The 19,053-nt window shown below is 35.7% G+C and overlaps 2 protein-coding genes and 1 long non-coding RNA gene across 3 annotated transcripts; all 3 read left to right on the top strand.

Moving 5' to 3' along the window:
- Positions 1 to 396: 396 nt before the first annotated feature.
- Positions 397 to 5,825, top strand: LOC125659589 (uncharacterized). Its single transcript, XM_048891310.2, has 5 exons — positions 397 to 493; positions 1,188 to 1,265; positions 1,584 to 1,610; positions 5,394 to 5,477; positions 5,603 to 5,825. Exons 1-5 carry the CDS (start codon positions 439 to 441, stop codon positions 5,743 to 5,745), a joined length of 387 nt encoding a protein of 128 aa, XP_048747267.2. The 5' UTR covers positions 397 to 438; the 3' UTR covers positions 5,746 to 5,825.
- Positions 5,826 to 6,528: 703 nt separating this feature from the next.
- On the top strand, positions 6,529 to 7,521 carry LOC130050472 (craniofacial development protein 2-like). Its single transcript, XM_056150658.1, has one exon. The coding sequence runs from the start codon at positions 6,529 to 6,531 to the stop codon at positions 7,519 to 7,521; it is 993 nt and encodes a 330-aa protein (XP_056006633.1).
- Positions 7,522 to 10,560: 3,039 nt separating this feature from the next.
- LOC125646832 (uncharacterized) lies at positions 10,561 to 12,806 on the top strand. Its single transcript, XR_008798468.1, has 3 exons — positions 10,561 to 11,072; positions 11,784 to 11,924; positions 12,575 to 12,806. It is a non-coding gene; the product is annotated as an uncharacterized LOC125646832 (long non-coding RNA).
- The last annotated feature ends 6,247 nt before the right edge of the window (positions 12,807 to 19,053 follow it).

Below are 19,053 nucleotides of genomic sequence, written 5' to 3'. Positions count from 1 at the left end.
TGATATAAACATGTTGTTTTCTTAGGTAAAATTATTAATTAATGTTCCAGTTTAAAAGAAATGTTTTTAATGACATGCACAAACTGTTAAGTTTATTCGTATGCTTGTCTTTGATTTCCTTTAGCTTATTTGTTAATCTAACAGTTGCTGTCATGCTCCGTGTAATTCCCATGGAAAAAAACTTTTATTAAGACAAGCTATTCTCTTATCCAATTAATTAATGCACGCGGATGATGAAACGATTACCTAGTTGTAAATGGTTCTGGTTAGTATCATGAATTTGAGGAATTATGTAAATATCATATAACAGTTTATTCTATTTTAAGCTATTATTTTGAATAATTAAGATGTGATGCATTAGTATAAATGAAAAGTATACGACAGTTTTCTACACAAAAACCAAAAGAACATCGTGGATATTCCCTGTTCGTTATAAACATGCCGTCGATTATATTTTTGGTTCTTGTGTTCAGCTGGAATGGGTTTGAAACTGGTAAGGAAATTATTTTCTGTCTAGAGATTGTATCTTTTGTATTGGGGGGGGGGGGGGTCATTAAAATGAATATTTAACAAAACTCCGAGATAGTATGGTAAATCTCTGTACATCTGCAAATAAATCAGCATCGCCAATCATGTTGTTGAAAAGAATTCGTTTACATGTCAACCACGTCGCTTCACAAAATGTATCTTTTTAAACACCTTTCATACAGTACAATATATGATATCTGCCACTTGAAAACCTCCTATCCTTATCGTTTTTGTATTAGACATGTAGTTTTAAAGATGTTTATTTCTAAACTGATAGTCCCCTACCAGTATTATACGAACAGCTATGGATCCGAATCCTAATTTTCGCTTAATTCATGATAGGCAAAATAAAAAGTTGCGACATAATAACAAAAGGGCCTTTTTTCTTAGTTCTTACTGCAATGCACATCTTTCAGTTACTTCAACATATACTCATTATTGCCCCTTCATTGTTGACTTACATTAAAAGTCCAAAAGCAGAAGGTTAAACCTATATGAGAAGATGAAGGTCAAGGTCATTCATTAAGATCGAGGTCAAGTTTGCTAGTAGAACTGTATTTGACAGTACCTTAGGGTTTCACAAAAAGATCTTGCTTATCACAAGATATCTTCTACGGGTGCCTGTCAGAGAATTGACGAGTATTACTTGTATATTTCAGGATATGCGGAAGGAATACATGACTTGTTCGTGCAGTTACTGGAAAATAATTCTATCGAAGTTCAGGAATCACTAGAAGGTATTGTTGTCAGACTAAGTACATATTCATGTATCTGCTTACTGCATCAAATGACTTGTTACCTACACTTAACATTCTTTTATGAAAACATGAAAGTAGATTATTTTGTACCTCTAGCATCTTAATGAAGAATCTAACCTTCTGTCATATTCGTAATGTGGTGTATGGTCAAATATAAGATAAAGTGTTGTCAGGGACAAATACTGCATACATTTCATCACCACAATGTAATTTCAGGTAATGTAAATACCGTCTACGACAAGTACAGTTCATGTACACAGCCAACTTTCAAAATAATTTGTCATCTCTTTATTTAAGGTCAGAAGCAAACAGATATGACAACAGGTAACCAAGTTAATTTTCATTTTTTAAAAACACACAATATATTGTGTATTTGACCGATCCATATTGCAAAGTGCATTATTCGATTAAAAATATAATTCGTTGCATCAATCGATTAATATGCAATGACATGTAACTGTGAAAAGCATGTGCGCATATGAACACCTTTGGTATTTTTTCACTTATTGCTTTATGCGTATGATAGAGCGCATGTAAGTACTATTCAATTGACACGCAACTGATATATCGCTGTAGCGGTTGACAAGTGGTTAGGACGCTCGCGTTACAACAATTAAGGGGGTCTCGGGTTCGAATTTCTAATCCAGGAGCCTCTCACCTCTGTCGGCGCGGGTTCGAATCCCGCTCGCGCCGGTAAGTGAGGTAGTTTCCCAGTTTACTTTCGGAAGGTCGGTGGTCTCTTCCACCGATAAAAACTGGGCGCCACAAGATAACTGAAATATTGTTGAGTGTGGCGGAAAACAGCAATCAATCAATCAATCTAATCCAGGACAGCGTCAAACATGGTACTGACTAAAACCCGGTCTCGGTCCCGGTCTTCAGTCTCGGTCCCGTGACTAAAACCCGGTCTTCGGTCCCGGTCTCAGATTTTTTTATTCGATAAAAACAGAATACATCAGAATATTTTAGCCCCAATTTCTCGTTAATTTAGATATGACATATCATGCCTGCATTCTGATAGTTGATTGATAATATTATTGTCGTCTTTTGTAAAATAATATGTGAAAACTCCGGGACCGGTGGGACCGAGAAGTAAAAACAGTGCTAAAAGCCGGTCCCGGTCTCGATGTTTTTTATTTTTCTAAATAGCCGCTTTAATCTACTTTTTTATGAGAAAAAGATAAGAGTGTTATATTCAATGACATTCCTTTGTATGCACATGTATGTTTCTGATTTATTGTATGTTTGTGTTTTATTCCAATTTTCCTTTTTAATGTCAAAATCGAACTCAACTACGTGATTTTTCTCTCCCAAATGAACGCGTTACAATACATTTTCATAAAAAGATAAGGGTGTGGAAGAGAAATGATATATATGTACTTATCCTGGTGTATTTGTTTGTAATTTACTGTTGGATGTAGTATTTACAAAGTCTTTTTTATATTTCATTTAGGTCAAACACCTGACCACACGATTGATAAAATTTTCAAATTCAATGTTGGTGTATTCCGAACCGGGTCTCTGTATATGTACATGTATTCTCTCTCTCTCTCTCTCTCTCTCTCTCTCTCTCTCTCTCTCTCTCTCTCTCTCTCTCTCTCTCTCTCTCATTTACGAGTGGATCGTGAGAATCGCATTAATTTGTTAAATTATGATGTTATATTAGTTGTTTTAATCAGGGAAGAAAAGCCTCTATGTAAATATTAGAATAATACGTGCAAGATATAAGTCCAGAATGTACGATGTATGAAGTACTTTAAAAAATTATGTTCATTAGTGAAATGGAAAAAAACCCAAATATTGTTCTTAAATTTTATTATGATTATTGAAACATGATGAATAATTGTTGTTGATAGCGAAACAAAATTAATGTGCACTCTAGTCAACAACCCCTCCCCCGCCCCTTTCCAGAAAGATTCTGAATACAAGAATGATGCTTTTGAAAAGCAAATGTTATACCCCCGTAATCGGATATTCGGGGCGCATTTATATAGTTTTTGGTCCATCCGTCTGTTTGTCAGCAAAAACTTGAACCTTCGGCATAACTTTTGAATGCATGTTGATAGGGTTTTCATATTTCACATGTGTACTCCTTGTGACAAGACCTTTCTTTACATGCAATTCTTCACTTTTCAAATTTGACCTACTTTTGAAAATCTTTAGCTTTAGCCATAACTCTTGAATGGTTAGTAAAAATACACGAGGGTATAAAATGCTTCACGCAGGCATACCGTGGGCTTTTCATGAAGCGCTAACAGTAGGACTATTTGTATTTTCAAAACTGAAATTTATTTCTTAAATAAATTTACATGTATGTCTTGCATATTTATAAATGTAGATTTCATTGTTTATAAATTTACCAGTTTATGTCAAATTTATGCACTTTGAAATATAAGATATTTTGAAAATAGGAAACCAACAGTTTTTGTGCAGCATAATTAATACATATATGTTTGCACATATACGTATATAACTATTCACAATAAATATAGTTACCACATAATATTACAGTAAAACATACCATAGAGTATTTGAAGATCATCTAAAATCAGAGGATATCTTCTGTATAAGTATACAGAATCTGAGAATTTTTGGTGAGCATGTGCTCTATGTATGACACACTTTTATAGATACTATAAATATATTAGGTGGACCTTTTTAAAAGCATTGTATCTAAAAGAACCACAACTGGAAAAAAAAAGAAGAAAACTAAGTATATAATAAGAAAGGAAAAAATATTTTATAGTTATTATTTATTGGTTATATACAACTATACCCATATAAAGAGATCGGGTTCGGAATACCAAACATGAATCTTTGAAAACTGATTTTGAAAGGAATAGAAGAAATAAAATAAATGAACAAATAAACTAACTGTAAATTACAAACAAATACACCAGGATAAGTACATATATATTATTTTCCTTCTACATCCTTATCTTCTAATGAAAAGGTAGTGTAACGCGATCATTTGGGACAAAATGTCACGTACAGGTACATGTAGTTGAGTTCGATTCTGACATAAATACATGTATAAACAATATTGGAATAAAAAACCTACACACACAATAAATATATGTATACAAAGGGATGCCATTGAGTATCACGTCCTTATATTTTTTATGAAAAGGTAGATTAAAGCGGCTATTGAGGAAAAATGTCGAGACCGGGACCGGCTTTTAGCACTGTTTTTATTTCTCGGTCCCACCGGTCCCGGAGTTTTCACATATTATTTTACAAAAGAAGAAAATAATATGATCAATTTACTATCAGAATGCAGGCATGAGATGTCATACCTAAGTTATTGAGAAATGGGGCTCAAATATCCTGATATATTCTGTTTTTATTGAATAAAAGTATCTGGGACCGAGACCGAAGACCGGGACCGAGACCGGGTTTTAGTCAGTACCGTCAAACATTTAACAGTTTAACATAGGCAGTGACTGTTCCGTCGCCGAGTGCGCGGCGTTCCACGTGAAAGTCACCGGTCAGTCGGATATGACCTGAAAAACAGAGGTCCTGTGTCACAGTAGGTGTTGATACAATAAAGAAATGTCACTGTTATAGTCCGGAATGTCAAGCATAGGCCAAACTTTGTGACACTTTATCTACAGCTGGTAACCTCCGTGTATGAGTAAAAAATGCTTCCATGGGACACCGAACAACATACAAAGAATTAACCTATATACATGTAGCTGGATGAAAAAATACTTGAATGGTATGAAAAACAACTTACAACAAAATATATACATGTACATATGTAGAAATTATAGTAAATGTACAAATGTCAATACATAAATATGTCTTTATTTTTGCCATCATATATATATATATATATATATATATATATATATATATATAATCCAAAATAGAAAGAGTTGATATCACACAGTCAAAGTAATTAAATAAAAAAGCAGGAAAATATTCAGTTCCAATAGCGCTTTATGGATTTTAACATCCATCCTAAGGTGATTACAAATATTGAATATAAAGTTGTTTATCTTAGAGACGTCTATTGTGATATTTTAGAACTGCATATTTTCCTGCTTTATATATATATATATATATATATATATATATATATATATATAATTTATTTTTTACCAGCTCGAGAATGCCTTGAAAGTGTCGGTCTATCCAACATGTGTTTTCGGATAAAAGATTCAGCATATCAATTCTGTCTCGTGAAAGGTAAATCAATCAATCAATATATCCACCGATCTATTTTATCATAAATCGATTATGTGTTCATTTACTTGAACCAGGGGATCAGACGAATCACAATGGGGCGAGACTTTGGTTCTTGTATTTTACAGATACATTGGCAGATGTCCAAGCATACGCCGGCACTTTGCAGACTTTTGTTGGAGATGTATTTTGCAGTGCCTGTTGTTCTGTGGTAGAAAAAGACAGAAACCTCTGTATATTGAGACTATGCAGGGATGGTCTAAAATGCTGACTTATAGTCGCTTACAGAAGGAAACAACGTTTTGGCTTGTTATTTGTATATTTCGTATCAGAATATAAGACATAGGAAGACTTCTGTTTCCAAGTAATATTGTTCAAAATGGTACCGTAATATTGAATTTATTTCATCTACATCTAGTGATGAGCCAAGTCCTGAACTGGAGCGCAAATTGCATGTATAATTATCGTAGCGTATCTAAAATATGGCGCAAAGGGATGTGAAGCATTGCTTTAGCACTTCGTCTGTGTATGATAATGAAGAAATATAGAGTTTCACATAGCCCAGCCACAAAGTAGCACTCTTGCGTCATTGCTTAAGGTGCTAAAATTTGAATCCCGCTAAAATGAGCAAAGAGCATATTCGGAAATAATTAGTTTGAAGCAAAAAGAACTAAGTAAGTTCAAATAACGTTTACCATTTGATAAATGAGTTTGTTTAAAAAAAACCTAAACACCATAATATGCATCATGCTCTGCTATATAACCCAATGACATACTTTGCTATTAGATAAGGTTTATCTCATAAGGATTTTGTGGCGATTTATGGGCAAAGAGTAATAACTCGTATTGTCTTTGATGGCTTTCTTGCTGTCTTGATGAACTTTTCCCATTTTAGCATCAATTTCTCCAGTCCAGACGATTTTTTAAGTCTAAGCTCAGGGGCTTATGCTTAGGGCCAGCAACCCTAACATGTCAAACAAAAGACGCTACAGAAACCTTAATCAGAGAACAAAATGATGGAAGAAGGATTGACACCATTCAGGACACTGGAAGTATGACGGGTGAATCATCCATCCCGATAGATGTCCTTCGACCGAAAACAACCCGTAGAGTGGGCTGCTGGAACGTGCGGACCCTCTACCAAACAGGAAAACTAGCACAAATGGTGAGAGAAATGGAGCATTACAAGATCGAGCTCCTAAGAGTTAGTGAAGCCAGATGGACAGGTAGTGGATCAAAACAACTAGCATCAGGACATCAGATACTCTACTCTGGAAGAACCGACGACCATCATAGCAAAGGAGTAGCCATTATTACAACAAAGGAGGTCCACAGAAGTCTTTTAGAATGGAAACCTGTGAGTGAGCGAATAATAACAGCAAGGTACAACTCAGCCTTCGCGAAATTGACTGCTGTGGTTTGCTATGCGCCAACAGATGATGCGGAAGATGAAGAGAAAATATCTTTCTATGACAGCCAGCAAAAGGTAGTAGACGACACACCATCTCATGATGTTCTGCTTATCCTTGGAGACTTAAATGTTAAAGTTGGAAAATGCAACCAAGGTAAAGAAACCATCATGGGCCAGCAAGGAATAGGAGAATGTAACAACAACAGAGAGAGTCTATGCACTTTCTGCCAAGAAAACGACCTAGTAATTGGTGGAACTATATTCATGCACAAAGACATCCATAAGACAACATGGAACTCACCAGATGGTCATACAAAGAACCAAATTGTCTTCGCTCAACATAACCAATTTGACCATATTATCATCAACAAGAGATGGAGAAGTAGTCTTCTCGATGTGGTTGCAAAACAAGGGGCTGATGTGGGAAGTGACCACTCTCTAGTACTGGCAAAAAGCAAGTTAAAACTGAGGAAATCAAGGAAAAAAGATCAAAGACCACCTCCAATCAACATCCAAAAACTTAAAGATACAAAAACCATGAGATCTTTTCAATTAAAAGTCCAAAACAAGTTTTCAACACTCATGGAACATCCTGATGAAATCGATATGGAAACTTTTAACAACGTATTGATATAAAATAGTCAACAAATACTTGGTTCAAAGAGAAAGAAAAAAGAAGAATGGATTTCAGATAAAACATGGAAAATAGTAGAAGAACGAAAAGAGAAGAAAAGTAAAATCTTGTCCACAAAATCCAAGAGGCAAAAGAATCAACTCCAGGCAGAATATCGGGCTATGGACAAGGAAGTGAAGAGGAGTGTAAGAGCTGACAGAAAGGCATACACTGAAAAGCTAGCTTATGAGGCAGAACAAGCAGCTTCTAAACAAAACATGCAGACCCTCTATCGAATTACAAAAACATTAGCAGGCAAATTCCAGTCATCAGAGCTACCAATTATAGACAAACTGGGAAATGCACTATCAAATGAAGAAGACATACTGAAACGGTGGAAGGAACATTTTGAAGAAGTATTTAATATGAAAGACCCAGAGAATGAGGCAATAATAATACCAGTCACGGACACATTAGATATTGATACCGATCCACCAAGTATAGAAGAGGTAAAAAAGGCAATCGCTAAACTTAAAACTGGAAAAGCTGCAGGCATTGATCAGATACATGCAGAGCTTCTCAAGGCCGAAGAATACTGGACACCTAAAATTTTGACAAATATCCTACAGAAGATCTGGGAATCAGAAGAAACACCATCCTTCTGGAAAACCAACCCTATAGTTAAATTACCAAAGAAAGGAGACCTCTCAAACTGTAACAACTATAGAGGAATAATGTTGCTTTCCATTACCATGAAGGTTCTGGTGACGACCTTATGTGCTGGCCAGCACGAAGAGGACTAAGTAAGTAGTAAGTGATCAACTCTTCCTATTTTAGCATCAATTTCTCCAGTGCAGACGATTTTTTTTAGTCTAAGCTCATCTTCACGATTCAAAAGGGAAGATAACGAACAGTGATAATTTGCCAATCTTGACCAAGAAATGCTAAGAGCTCCCTGATAATCGCAGGCAAAGAACCTTTACTTCCGCCCTAGTATATCCTTGTATTCCAGGATTATACCTCGTTTTTTAGGACCACGCCTCGTATTCCAGGGCCATGCCTCGTTTTCTAGGACCACGCCCCGTATTCCAGGGCCACGCTTCGTAATCCAGGACCACATATCGCATTCCGGGACAACGCCTCGACTCGCAGTCATTTCTCACAACCAGAGAGACTGCGTCACTAAAGATACCCGTGGTCATGCACATCCAGGTGCCACGCTAGCGCTAATGATCACATTGAGTCAACAGAGCAGCCCCGCTGTCCCATGGTAAACAGCAGTCAGACAGCCAAACATAATGTCTATGCCGATGTCATTTATAAAAATAACTTCGCCCCTATGGTCAAAATTTGAGAAACAAAATATACAACAACTTTACACACTTGAACAAATATCTCTATCATTAGGCCTACCCCACTCTTACATGTACAGCCGCAAATCAGATCAATTTTTTGGGATGGTGCTTTGAAGTCAAAGCTTAAAATTCAGAAGGAAATAAATATAGACATATCTCTGTGAATGGATGTATTTTTCAATTTGGCTTCGATGTATACGAGAGATGTATGCTGAATGCTGTTTGTATTTTTAAACAAGAGGCCCACAGGCATAGCCTTCATCGACTTCTCTTCGCAAGCATTCATGTTTTGATTCTGGAAAACGTGTAAATGCCGGAGTCGGTGACGGTTTACGCTTCGACCGACCTTTCGATTCAGATGTGCCTGGATTTACGCAATAGACATGTTGTTTTCAAACATTTACCAGTAATGCACAAAACTGTCATAAGGAATTCAACACTTCCTTGCTTTTAATCCATTTTCAACATGTCCGATGTCCCAGATGTAAATCACAACTCTGATTACGTCAGCCAATTCGATGTATTTATATTAACGTAAACCCGGGACAGGGGACATCTTGAAAATGTATTAAAAGCAAGTAAGTGTTGATTTCCTTGTGACAGTTTTGTGCATTACTGTTAAATGTTTGAAAACAACTTGTCTATTGCGTAAATCCAGGCACATCTGAGTCGAAATGTCGGTCGATATATAAACCGTCACCGACTCCGGCATTTACACGTTTTCCAGAATCAAAACATGAATGCTTGCGAAGAGCTATGCCTCTTGACATTTCTAAAGAGAATACATGGACCGTAATATATATATATATATATATATATATATATATATATATATATATATATACATATATATATATATATATATAGTTTATTCACCAATCAAGGGCTCTCGGGGGGCATGTACATGTTAACAGGCAATTAATTATAACAATGAAAATAAATAACAATCATTTAGAAGTACTACCGGTAATACTGACAGAGTTCACACTTCTGCACTGCACATATCTATAATTATATATGAAATACTGATTACAGACAAGATTTAAATTAACAACATGATAAATAAAATAACCCAACTGCTTCACACATCAGTTTCTGGGATAGCAGATAATGACAGTGTCGTGTGAATACTTATATAAAAGAGAATACTAGCATTATATGAGAGAATAAAAACACAATATATTGACCTGATTACAGGGAGCACCAAGGGACAGTGCCTGTTAACAGTCTGGTAATAAATTTATTGTACCAGACTGTTGATATTGTACTCCCAGTAACCAAGATAGCTTACAAGTGTAAAGTAAAGGAAATGTGTAGAATGCAAGATGTACTTGCAGTATCACATTACACTGTTAAAAATCATCTTACTGAATACAAGTATATTACATATGTACACGCAGATCCAGTTGTTCTGAATGTTTTATGTCTAAAGCAGGAAGGTTAGAATACTTATATAAAAGAGAATAGCGTTATATGAGAGAATAAAAACACGATATGTTGACCTGATTACAGGGAGCACCAAGGGACAGTGCCTGTTAACAATCTGGTAGTAAATTGTTGTACCAGACTGTTGGTCTTGTACTCCCAGTAGCCAAGACAGCCTACAGGTGTAAGTAAAGTTGTACAACTCGTGGCATGTTTGTCATGTTTGCTAAACAAGATCGTGGAAAACAAATACTGATATTAAATAGAAATTTAAAATTTCGAATATTCATACATTTTCAAATTTTAATATCAAAGTGGAAAACTACTTTAGGTAACATTAAAACATATAATAAGTACATGTATGTCATAGGTGCATATCTGTATTAGTACGTGAATATGCAGTGTATTGTAGTGTTCTGTAGCGATGTTAATGGCATGTAATTTCACTGTATTAATTAATTTCCCCATCAGTACATAAAAATGTTTCGTAAATGTGCATATAAGTATTCAATATACAATACACAAACACGTACCTACATCACTTGTTCAACAGAATAAAATGTTGGATTCATGAGACTTAGAGCCCCGCTCGTGCCATGGCCGCGTCGAACATAAGTAAAGTAGTGATTGCTCCTTTACCGACCGCTCGGCATTTAGATGTGTGAATCACGGGTCTTTATGATAATTTACACGGCTACCCATGTCCTAAATCATAATGTATCGGTTATGCAAGAAAATTCGTTTGGAGTGTTTCCGGTTATGAGTTAAAAGAGAACAACACGTCGCTTCGACAGGTAGGTAGATCTGAGTTTTTCTTGTTTATGATAATTTAACCACTGTTGACGAAAATAGGGGAATGTAGTCAGCTGTAGAAATGATTAAAGTACACGAAATAACCACAATTACCCATATCTAAAGCGGCAAGACGACACGAGATGATTTTCCGAGAGGAAAAAGGGGTTGAATTTTGAATATTTCTAACGATTTTCGATTGTCAGGATCAATATCGGCTCAATCAGCTAACCAGTAGAAATAAGTTGACCACTCTAGGGACGATTTGTGCAAGTTAAAATTAAAATTTTCTACTATTTTGATGTTGGTGTTTGTATTTTCCCAAAATTTCTATCCAAAAGGGTCAGGTAATGCTTTAGGGGATAAGTTATGATTTAATGGATTGGTTAAGATTTAGAGGAAAATTTGGTTAATACACACCCTGCTGATAGATACAGTAGTATTACGCACCTGAATGAGTTTGTATTACGTGACGTAATTTAGATTAGTATGTACGATTCAGGATCTGCAATAACTTAGAATTTATTGAAATTAATTTTTTTTATTTGTAACAAAGGTATTTGAAAAATATTAGTCTGTTAGGGAGAAAAAGATTGATACTGTTTTCGATTTGCGAATTCATCTCTACTCTTTTCCATGCAAAAAAATGTATAAGCTTTAGATATTTTTCTTCAATGTACATGCATTGTACTCGTATATGTATATTTATTCAGGAAAATATTCACAAAAACTAAATAAAGATGCTGCTTATCTGGAACCAAAGACGTGGCAATCAAGGCTAGACCCAGATAGTATGTCAACTGTATGTATAGTAGGTGCAGAGAATTGAAGAAGATAGAGTGTATTATTCTAAGGTGTGTATAAGCAACAACTTATTTATGACTATGTAGAAAATTAACGGATTATGTAAAAGTCGAATACTTATGCATGACGTTTAATTGTCAAATACTAAGGTAACGCTTATGCTTTCTTGATGAAAAGTGAAGATAACGAACAGTGACCAATCTCATAACTCCTATAAGCAATACAAAATAGAGAGTTGGGCAAACACAGACCCCTGGACACACCAGAGGTGGGATTAGGTGCCTAGGAGGAGTAAGCATCCCCCGTCAATCGGCTACACCCGCCGTGAGCCCCACATCCCGATCAGGCAAACGGAGTTATCCGCAGCCAAAATCAGTGTCCCAAGAACGGTCCACCAATCGCTACATGATGTTGCACAGAATATGATGTTACTTTGCATTTTCTGGTCTAGTACTTTACTTCAAATTCAGAACACCAAATGTTAAAGTCTATAAGGAATTAGTTCATATTAGGATATAGAAATCTATTGATTTTCTAGTAAAATGGTTAAGGGACCATAGTCAGATTACCGGGGGGATGATACACTATATACATGTAGGGGTCGATCTTGTGTCAATTTACTCTTTAGGATGAATTTATAAGCATGGAAGCTATCATGATGTGGTCTTGTGATTTTGATAACGTTTTCTCTACTTCACAGGGACCATTTAGACAGAGATCGCCTCCAAAAATGTATTTACCGAATGCACCAAATCGACATGCCAGAGAACAACCCATCAGGCAACATGATGGTTACAGAATGAACGACTCTAAGCTGTTGCAGCCGCAGAGACTTGGACTAAACTTTGATTACATTTCAAAATCTAATGTGTAATAAAAATACTAGTTAATTTTGAGCGTGGTAGAATAATTAATAAAGTAACAAAAATGGACATTCGGAATACTCGTCATCTGACCAATAATATCAAATTAGTTCTTGTCACCATTTGGCGTCTTTTGTCCGCTGACTAAATTCCACATGAGAACCACTGAATGAAAATTAACCAAACGGGGTAGAGTTCTTCCAGAATTGCTGTTTCCCTAAATCAGATTCGTTAAGATAATTGTGAGAGTAGATGCCCTACAACACCTACTTCTTTCTCAAAAACCATAAAACATTGCTATAAAACAAAGCAAACGTTTTCTCTCTAAACTGCGATTATGAAAGGTACCTGCAATTTGATACCGGTTTTTTCTATGCAAAGAAATAACAGCTCGTAAAACATTATGTTGACACAAACATCACTCGAAACATCCGTGTATACAAAGTGAAGTGTCTTACCTACTGTTACGTTTGCTTTGAAATGTTTTAGAAGAGAGTTTAAGAGGGGAAAACTCTCAGATTGTAAAATGCTGATAAATCTGAACGGAAGTAGGTATAACCAGAGACCATACTCAAGTAATCTCTCTTTAATGTTAAATACCAAACAAAAACAACAAAAGCAAAACAAGTAAGTGACCGATGTCAATAAAGCTATGTTGAATTTTCATATGCAAAGTCAGTTTCCCCTTTTAATTGATGGTAAACTTTGTCGCATCCTTTATATTCACACCTGTGCTGAGTTCTTTCCATCTGTAAAATACAAAATAATAGAATAAATAGTGTATGTTGTATTGGGATGGAAATGAAAACACTCAATGAATCTTTGCATAGGAACAGCTGAATTTAGCGGTAAAAAAAAACTTTAGTATATAGTATCAGTACTTGTATTTTTTCCACAGGCACCTGAAGTATGGATATTACAACCCCCCCCCCCCCTTTGATAATTTGGGGGGGGGGGGGTGTTCCAATAATTTCTCTGAAATGTGTGAATTCCCGGTCATGTAATCTTTTCACGCTTTTTGTAAGCTTTAGAGAATGGCCTTTTACCGGTATAATAAAATACGTATAAAACACAGGCACTTGTTTCATACATGAGTCCCCCCTCCTTAATAATACCACAGGCACTTGTTTCATACATCATGAGCCCCCCTCCTTATTAAGGAGTGGGACTCATGTATGAAACAAGTGCCTGTGGTATTATTAAGGAGTGGGGACTCGTGTATGAAACAAGTGCCTGTGGTTTAAAAAGAGAAATATAAAAAGGGGGGGGGGGGTAGTAATATCTATACTTCAGGTGCCTGTGTTTTTTGTAGAAAATGGGTCCAAGAAGTAATTGACAAACAGTGTTCTCGGCACACAAAAAGTTTGGTTAATAAACACAGACGCAGTGTTACATGAAATACTACTTGGTTTTCAAATGATTCCGGTACCGAGTAATATAAACTTAATCCTACTCCTAGTCGCATGACGGTTGGTTTCTTGATAAACCAGATCATTGAAAATAGCAAAATATTGGACACTACACATTGCTTCCCTTTTGTAATAACAAAAGATGCAGCGGGTGTGTATTATACAACTTTTCCTCTAAATCTTAACCAATCCATTAAATCATAACTTATCCCCTAAAGCATTACCTGACCCTTTTGGATAGAAATTTTGGAAAAATACAAACACCAACATCAAAATAGTAGAAAATTTTAATTTTAACTTGCACAAATCGTCCCTAGAGTGGTCAACTTATTTCTACTGGTTAGATGATTGAGTCGATATTGACCCTGACAATCGAAAATCGTTAGAAATATTCAAAATTCAACCCCTTTTTCCTCTCGGAAAATCATCTCGTGTCGTCTTGCCGCTTTAGATATGGGTAATTGTGGTTATTTCGTGTACTTTAATCATTTCTACAGCTGACTACATTCCCCTATTTTCGTCAACAGTGGTTAAATTATCATAAACAAGAAAAACTCAGATCTACCTACCTGTCGAAGCGGCGTGTTCTCTTTTAACTCATAACCGGAAACACTCCAAACGAATTTTCTTGCATAACCGATACATTATGATTTAGGACATGGGTAGCCGTGATTTATGACCTTTTAAAAAACAGAGGCCCCGTATCACAAGTGTTGGCACGATAAAGACACACACACACCCCTGCTACGGCCCTCAACGCACAACATAGGTCTAATCACATCTCAAAATGAGTGAAAATTCTCGACGAGACATAAATCAAACTACCAACAAACCAAACTGATGACGATATTCCGTATTTGATGATCTGTAACAATTTTGTATTATGTTAAACCCTTTATAATTAATGACTTCATGGACACTTTCGGTTGGACATTTTTATTTCAGACAACGTACATGTGTACCAGTATCAATTTGGAATTAGTTAACGTTAGAAAATAAATTACATAAACGACAGGAATACACCAAACGTTGCAAAATAACTTTCAAAATACTTACATCTTTTGAATTTCTTTGATAATGAAACGTTATAAAATCAAAGACACGTGATGTAAAATGAAAAAATAAAATAAAAAAACCAAGAAAACTATCTCTGCCTATACTGTAATTACATAGCTTAACGTAATGTTCAGATCTAGTAATGTATTTTGTGAATGTTAATCTGAGAAAGTTGTTCTAAATTCCAAGCCTTTTACAAAATGTATTACGCTCGTAAAACATTATTGAAGATGCCCGACTTTTGAAGAAATGCAAACATCATCTCTAGGTAATTGGCAAGTCTATTGAATTGACGATACATTTTCATGTGAAAGCTTTTAGAGATATTACCATCTAAGGAACGCAGTATTGTGGTGTACTTTTCTTATGTGACAATATTCGCTCTATAAGTACAAAAACATCCATAGCATCTCAATTTTGAAGTTACTATAGTACTTTCCACGAGTTATGATTTACACAATGAAATTAGTTAATTGCCCATTAATTAGCACGACAAGTAAGCATGTAGTTGTCCAGTTTGATATAATACCCTAACAGACAAAGCCAGTCTACAAGAAATGAAATGGTAGCGATCCTATATTTTGAATAATTATATACAGTAAACATTTAGTAAACTTGAAATCACAAAACTTTTCCCAAATCAATAACATCAAAACCTATGACTTTTCAACACTTCACACGAACATTCCTCACGATAAATTAAATACTAGACTTTTTGACATCATAGACAGTTGTTTCTTCAACAAAAATGGAAACCGGAAATATTCATATCTATTGATCACTCATTCAGAAAATTATTTGTTAAACACCACTCTGATTCCATGCACAAGTACTCTGAGGTTGAAATTAAAAATGTGCTAGAGTTCTTCATTGACAATATCTTCGTGATCTTTGATGATCAGGTCTTCCAACAGTCTATTGGAATTCTTATTGACACGAATTGTGCTCCTTTGTTAGCTGACTTGTTTTTATATTCAGATGAAACAGAATTTATTCAAAAACTTTTACGTGAGAAGAAAAAAATCTCTTGCTGTGACCTTCAGTTCGACATTTAGATAAATCGACGACGCTTTGTCTATTAACAATAATAACTTTCATTGCTATGTCGATTCGATATATCCCTGTGAGCTCGAAACAAAAGAAACCACAGAGTCGTCCACTTCTGCTTCATACTTAGATATTTTAATGAAAGTAGACATTAACGGCAAACTTACAACTCAACTGTATGACAAACAGGATGATTTCATATTTCATATTCTCCATCAACTTCCCATATTTATGTAGCAATGTTGATTTCCATTATCACCTGCATATGGTGTTTATATCTCTCAACTGATTCGATACGCAAGGGCTTGTTCTGCGTATGGTGAGTTTTTAAATCGAGGCAAGCTACTGACAAACAAGTTGATGATACAGGAGTTTCAACAGTCTCGATTAAAGTCAGCTTTTAGCAAATTATATGTTTATTATAACGATCTAGTTTGCCAATACAATCTATCATTGGGACAAATGCTGTCTGACGTGTTTCACACTGATTTTGACTACGGTAACTCTGTTTACCTGATCAGGATATAGGGCTCACGGCGGATGTGACTGGTCGACAGGGGATGCTTACTCCTCCTAGGCACCTGATCCCACCTTTGGTGTGTCCAGGGGTCCGTGTTTGCCCAACTCTCTATTTTGTATTGCTTATAGGAGTTATGAGATTGATTAATGTTCGTTATCATAACCTTTCATACATATATATGTCCTTGTCAATGACCGTATTGTGAATTTACAGTAAGTGTGAACGACTCAGCTTCTCAAGTTCATTCGCCGTCCCGGATAGTTGATTTCAAAACAAATCTGTCAATGATGACACATCAAGGAAAGAACAATCACTGCGATTGGACCGATATTTAAAGGGGCGGGAATAAAAATAATTTTAGATGGGCACACGTGTCTTTACACTAGCGTGTCATTACATAATCTTTTAGCACGATGGAAGAGACTCTGCGAAAAGGGAAAAACCAATACCAACTAAAACAATGACGTTGATTTTAAACATGCCGAGGGTTTATTTTATGGTAAAATCAGTAAGAAATTAGGCGTCGCAAAGGCCACGTTATAAAATTGTCAATCACGGGAACTCTTGCACCGAAAGTGTCGCCAACGAAGCTCACACCGGATGTACTTCTGTTTATCGAGTATGAAATTAAAAAGAAATCAAGTTTATATAATAGAGAAATCAGACAAAATTTATTAAGAAATATTTGTACCCCTGATAATATACCATCGGTGTCTGTAATTTGTAGAGCTACGAGAATTTTTGGAGAAATGACTTTCAAACTGCAAACAAAATCCAAGAGAAGCATATTTCGTCTGAACACAGGGGCTCGTCACGAAATTTTTGTCTTCTTAAATTTGACATCGTCTATTCTATATTTACAAGTAAATGTAAATATAGAATAGAGAGGGTCAATTCGCGACGAGCCCCTGTAGTCTGAACACGAACGAAGTTTTGGAATACTTCTTTGCTACTGATTTTATTGCAATTTAGGCCGAGTCAGTTATATATTATATATATATATATATTATTATTTTTTTGACGAAGCGAGTGTCGTTCGTACAACGGGTAATCGAAATCATGGACATGCAGTTAGGGGTGGACCAGCGATATAGGTTCAAAGGTACGCCAGTAACGCAACATTAACAGTCAACCTTTGCTGTGGTTTATTACAGAGGGGCTAAGCCCGTTTTGGGCCCGAACTCTGTGATACCATAAATCACAGAGTTCGGGTCCAAAACGGGCTTAGCCCCTGTGATTTATTATGACGTTATAGAAGGCGCGTCTAATGCTAACGAAATGCTGAATTTCTTTAATAATGTGTTTAAGAAAGGGATGGTTTGGGGGATTTAGTTTTTGCTAGAATTCACAGAACTTGCAGTTGTTCATTCAATTAACAGTATCTAGCGATGGTTACTTCCGAATTTCTTACGAAAATGTGGGTATATATAACAGTAAAAGACATCAAAGCATCCAATTGCCATGTATTGAAAATAAATGTTTTCTCCAAGTAGAATATCTATTGATCTTATTACCTAATCTGACAAATTATTTTAGGGGCGAGATCAAATGTTCAATGTTTGAGAAAACTGAGTTCGCATAGTTCTCATCAAGACACCCCCCCCCCCTTCAATACAAAACTAAATATGAAGTATGTTGAAACTAATCAATTAACAAGTAAAACAAATGAAAGTGTACATTGAAACTATTAAATGTTTATTAAAATGTATTATTATGTGGTTTTAAAGTCAGTTGTCTTTTCCCCCCACTAAAGTGTAATCGATGTCGGATGACAGAAACTTACGAGTTTTTACCCCCTCTTTCCCCTAACTATTTGAATTTAGAAATTTTTCCGACATCAATCTTTTGATCTCGCCCTTATCCAATGCTTTGTAAGATTTCGAAAATATCCTCTGAGAGATTTATTTAAAAATAACGATATGAAAACTGCGAATGTGAAAGAGACAACAAAACAAAAGCATTGTTCTTAAACGGACAAAATCGCCTATGGAAACATGTACTGAAATTTCTGATCACTTAAAACTGACAAGTATCTACAGAAATTTAAGGGAGTAACCTTTCAATTTTTATTGGGATATAGAGGCAACTCCGGATCCTGCCTTTTCTCGCAGCATTTTCGATCCCGTCTTTTTTTTTTAATATTCAACACTATTTGAATTCTGGGATACTGCTATCCTGCCTTTTCTTTACATATCGGAGCCCGCCTTTTTCACCCTGTATCCCGCCTTTTTATATCAAATTCCTTTCATGCCCCCTCCCATACCTATTGATACTGCGATGGATT

Source organism: Ostrea edulis, chromosome 9 (genome assembly GCF_947568905.1).
Source record: "Ostrea edulis chromosome 9, xbOstEdul1.1, whole genome shotgun sequence".
NCBI classification, from domain to species: Eukaryota; Metazoa; Mollusca; class Bivalvia; order Ostreida; family Ostreidae; genus Ostrea; species Ostrea edulis.
Note: the sequence above shows the minus strand (reverse complement) of the source record. Positions and strands in the feature narration are given on the sequence as shown.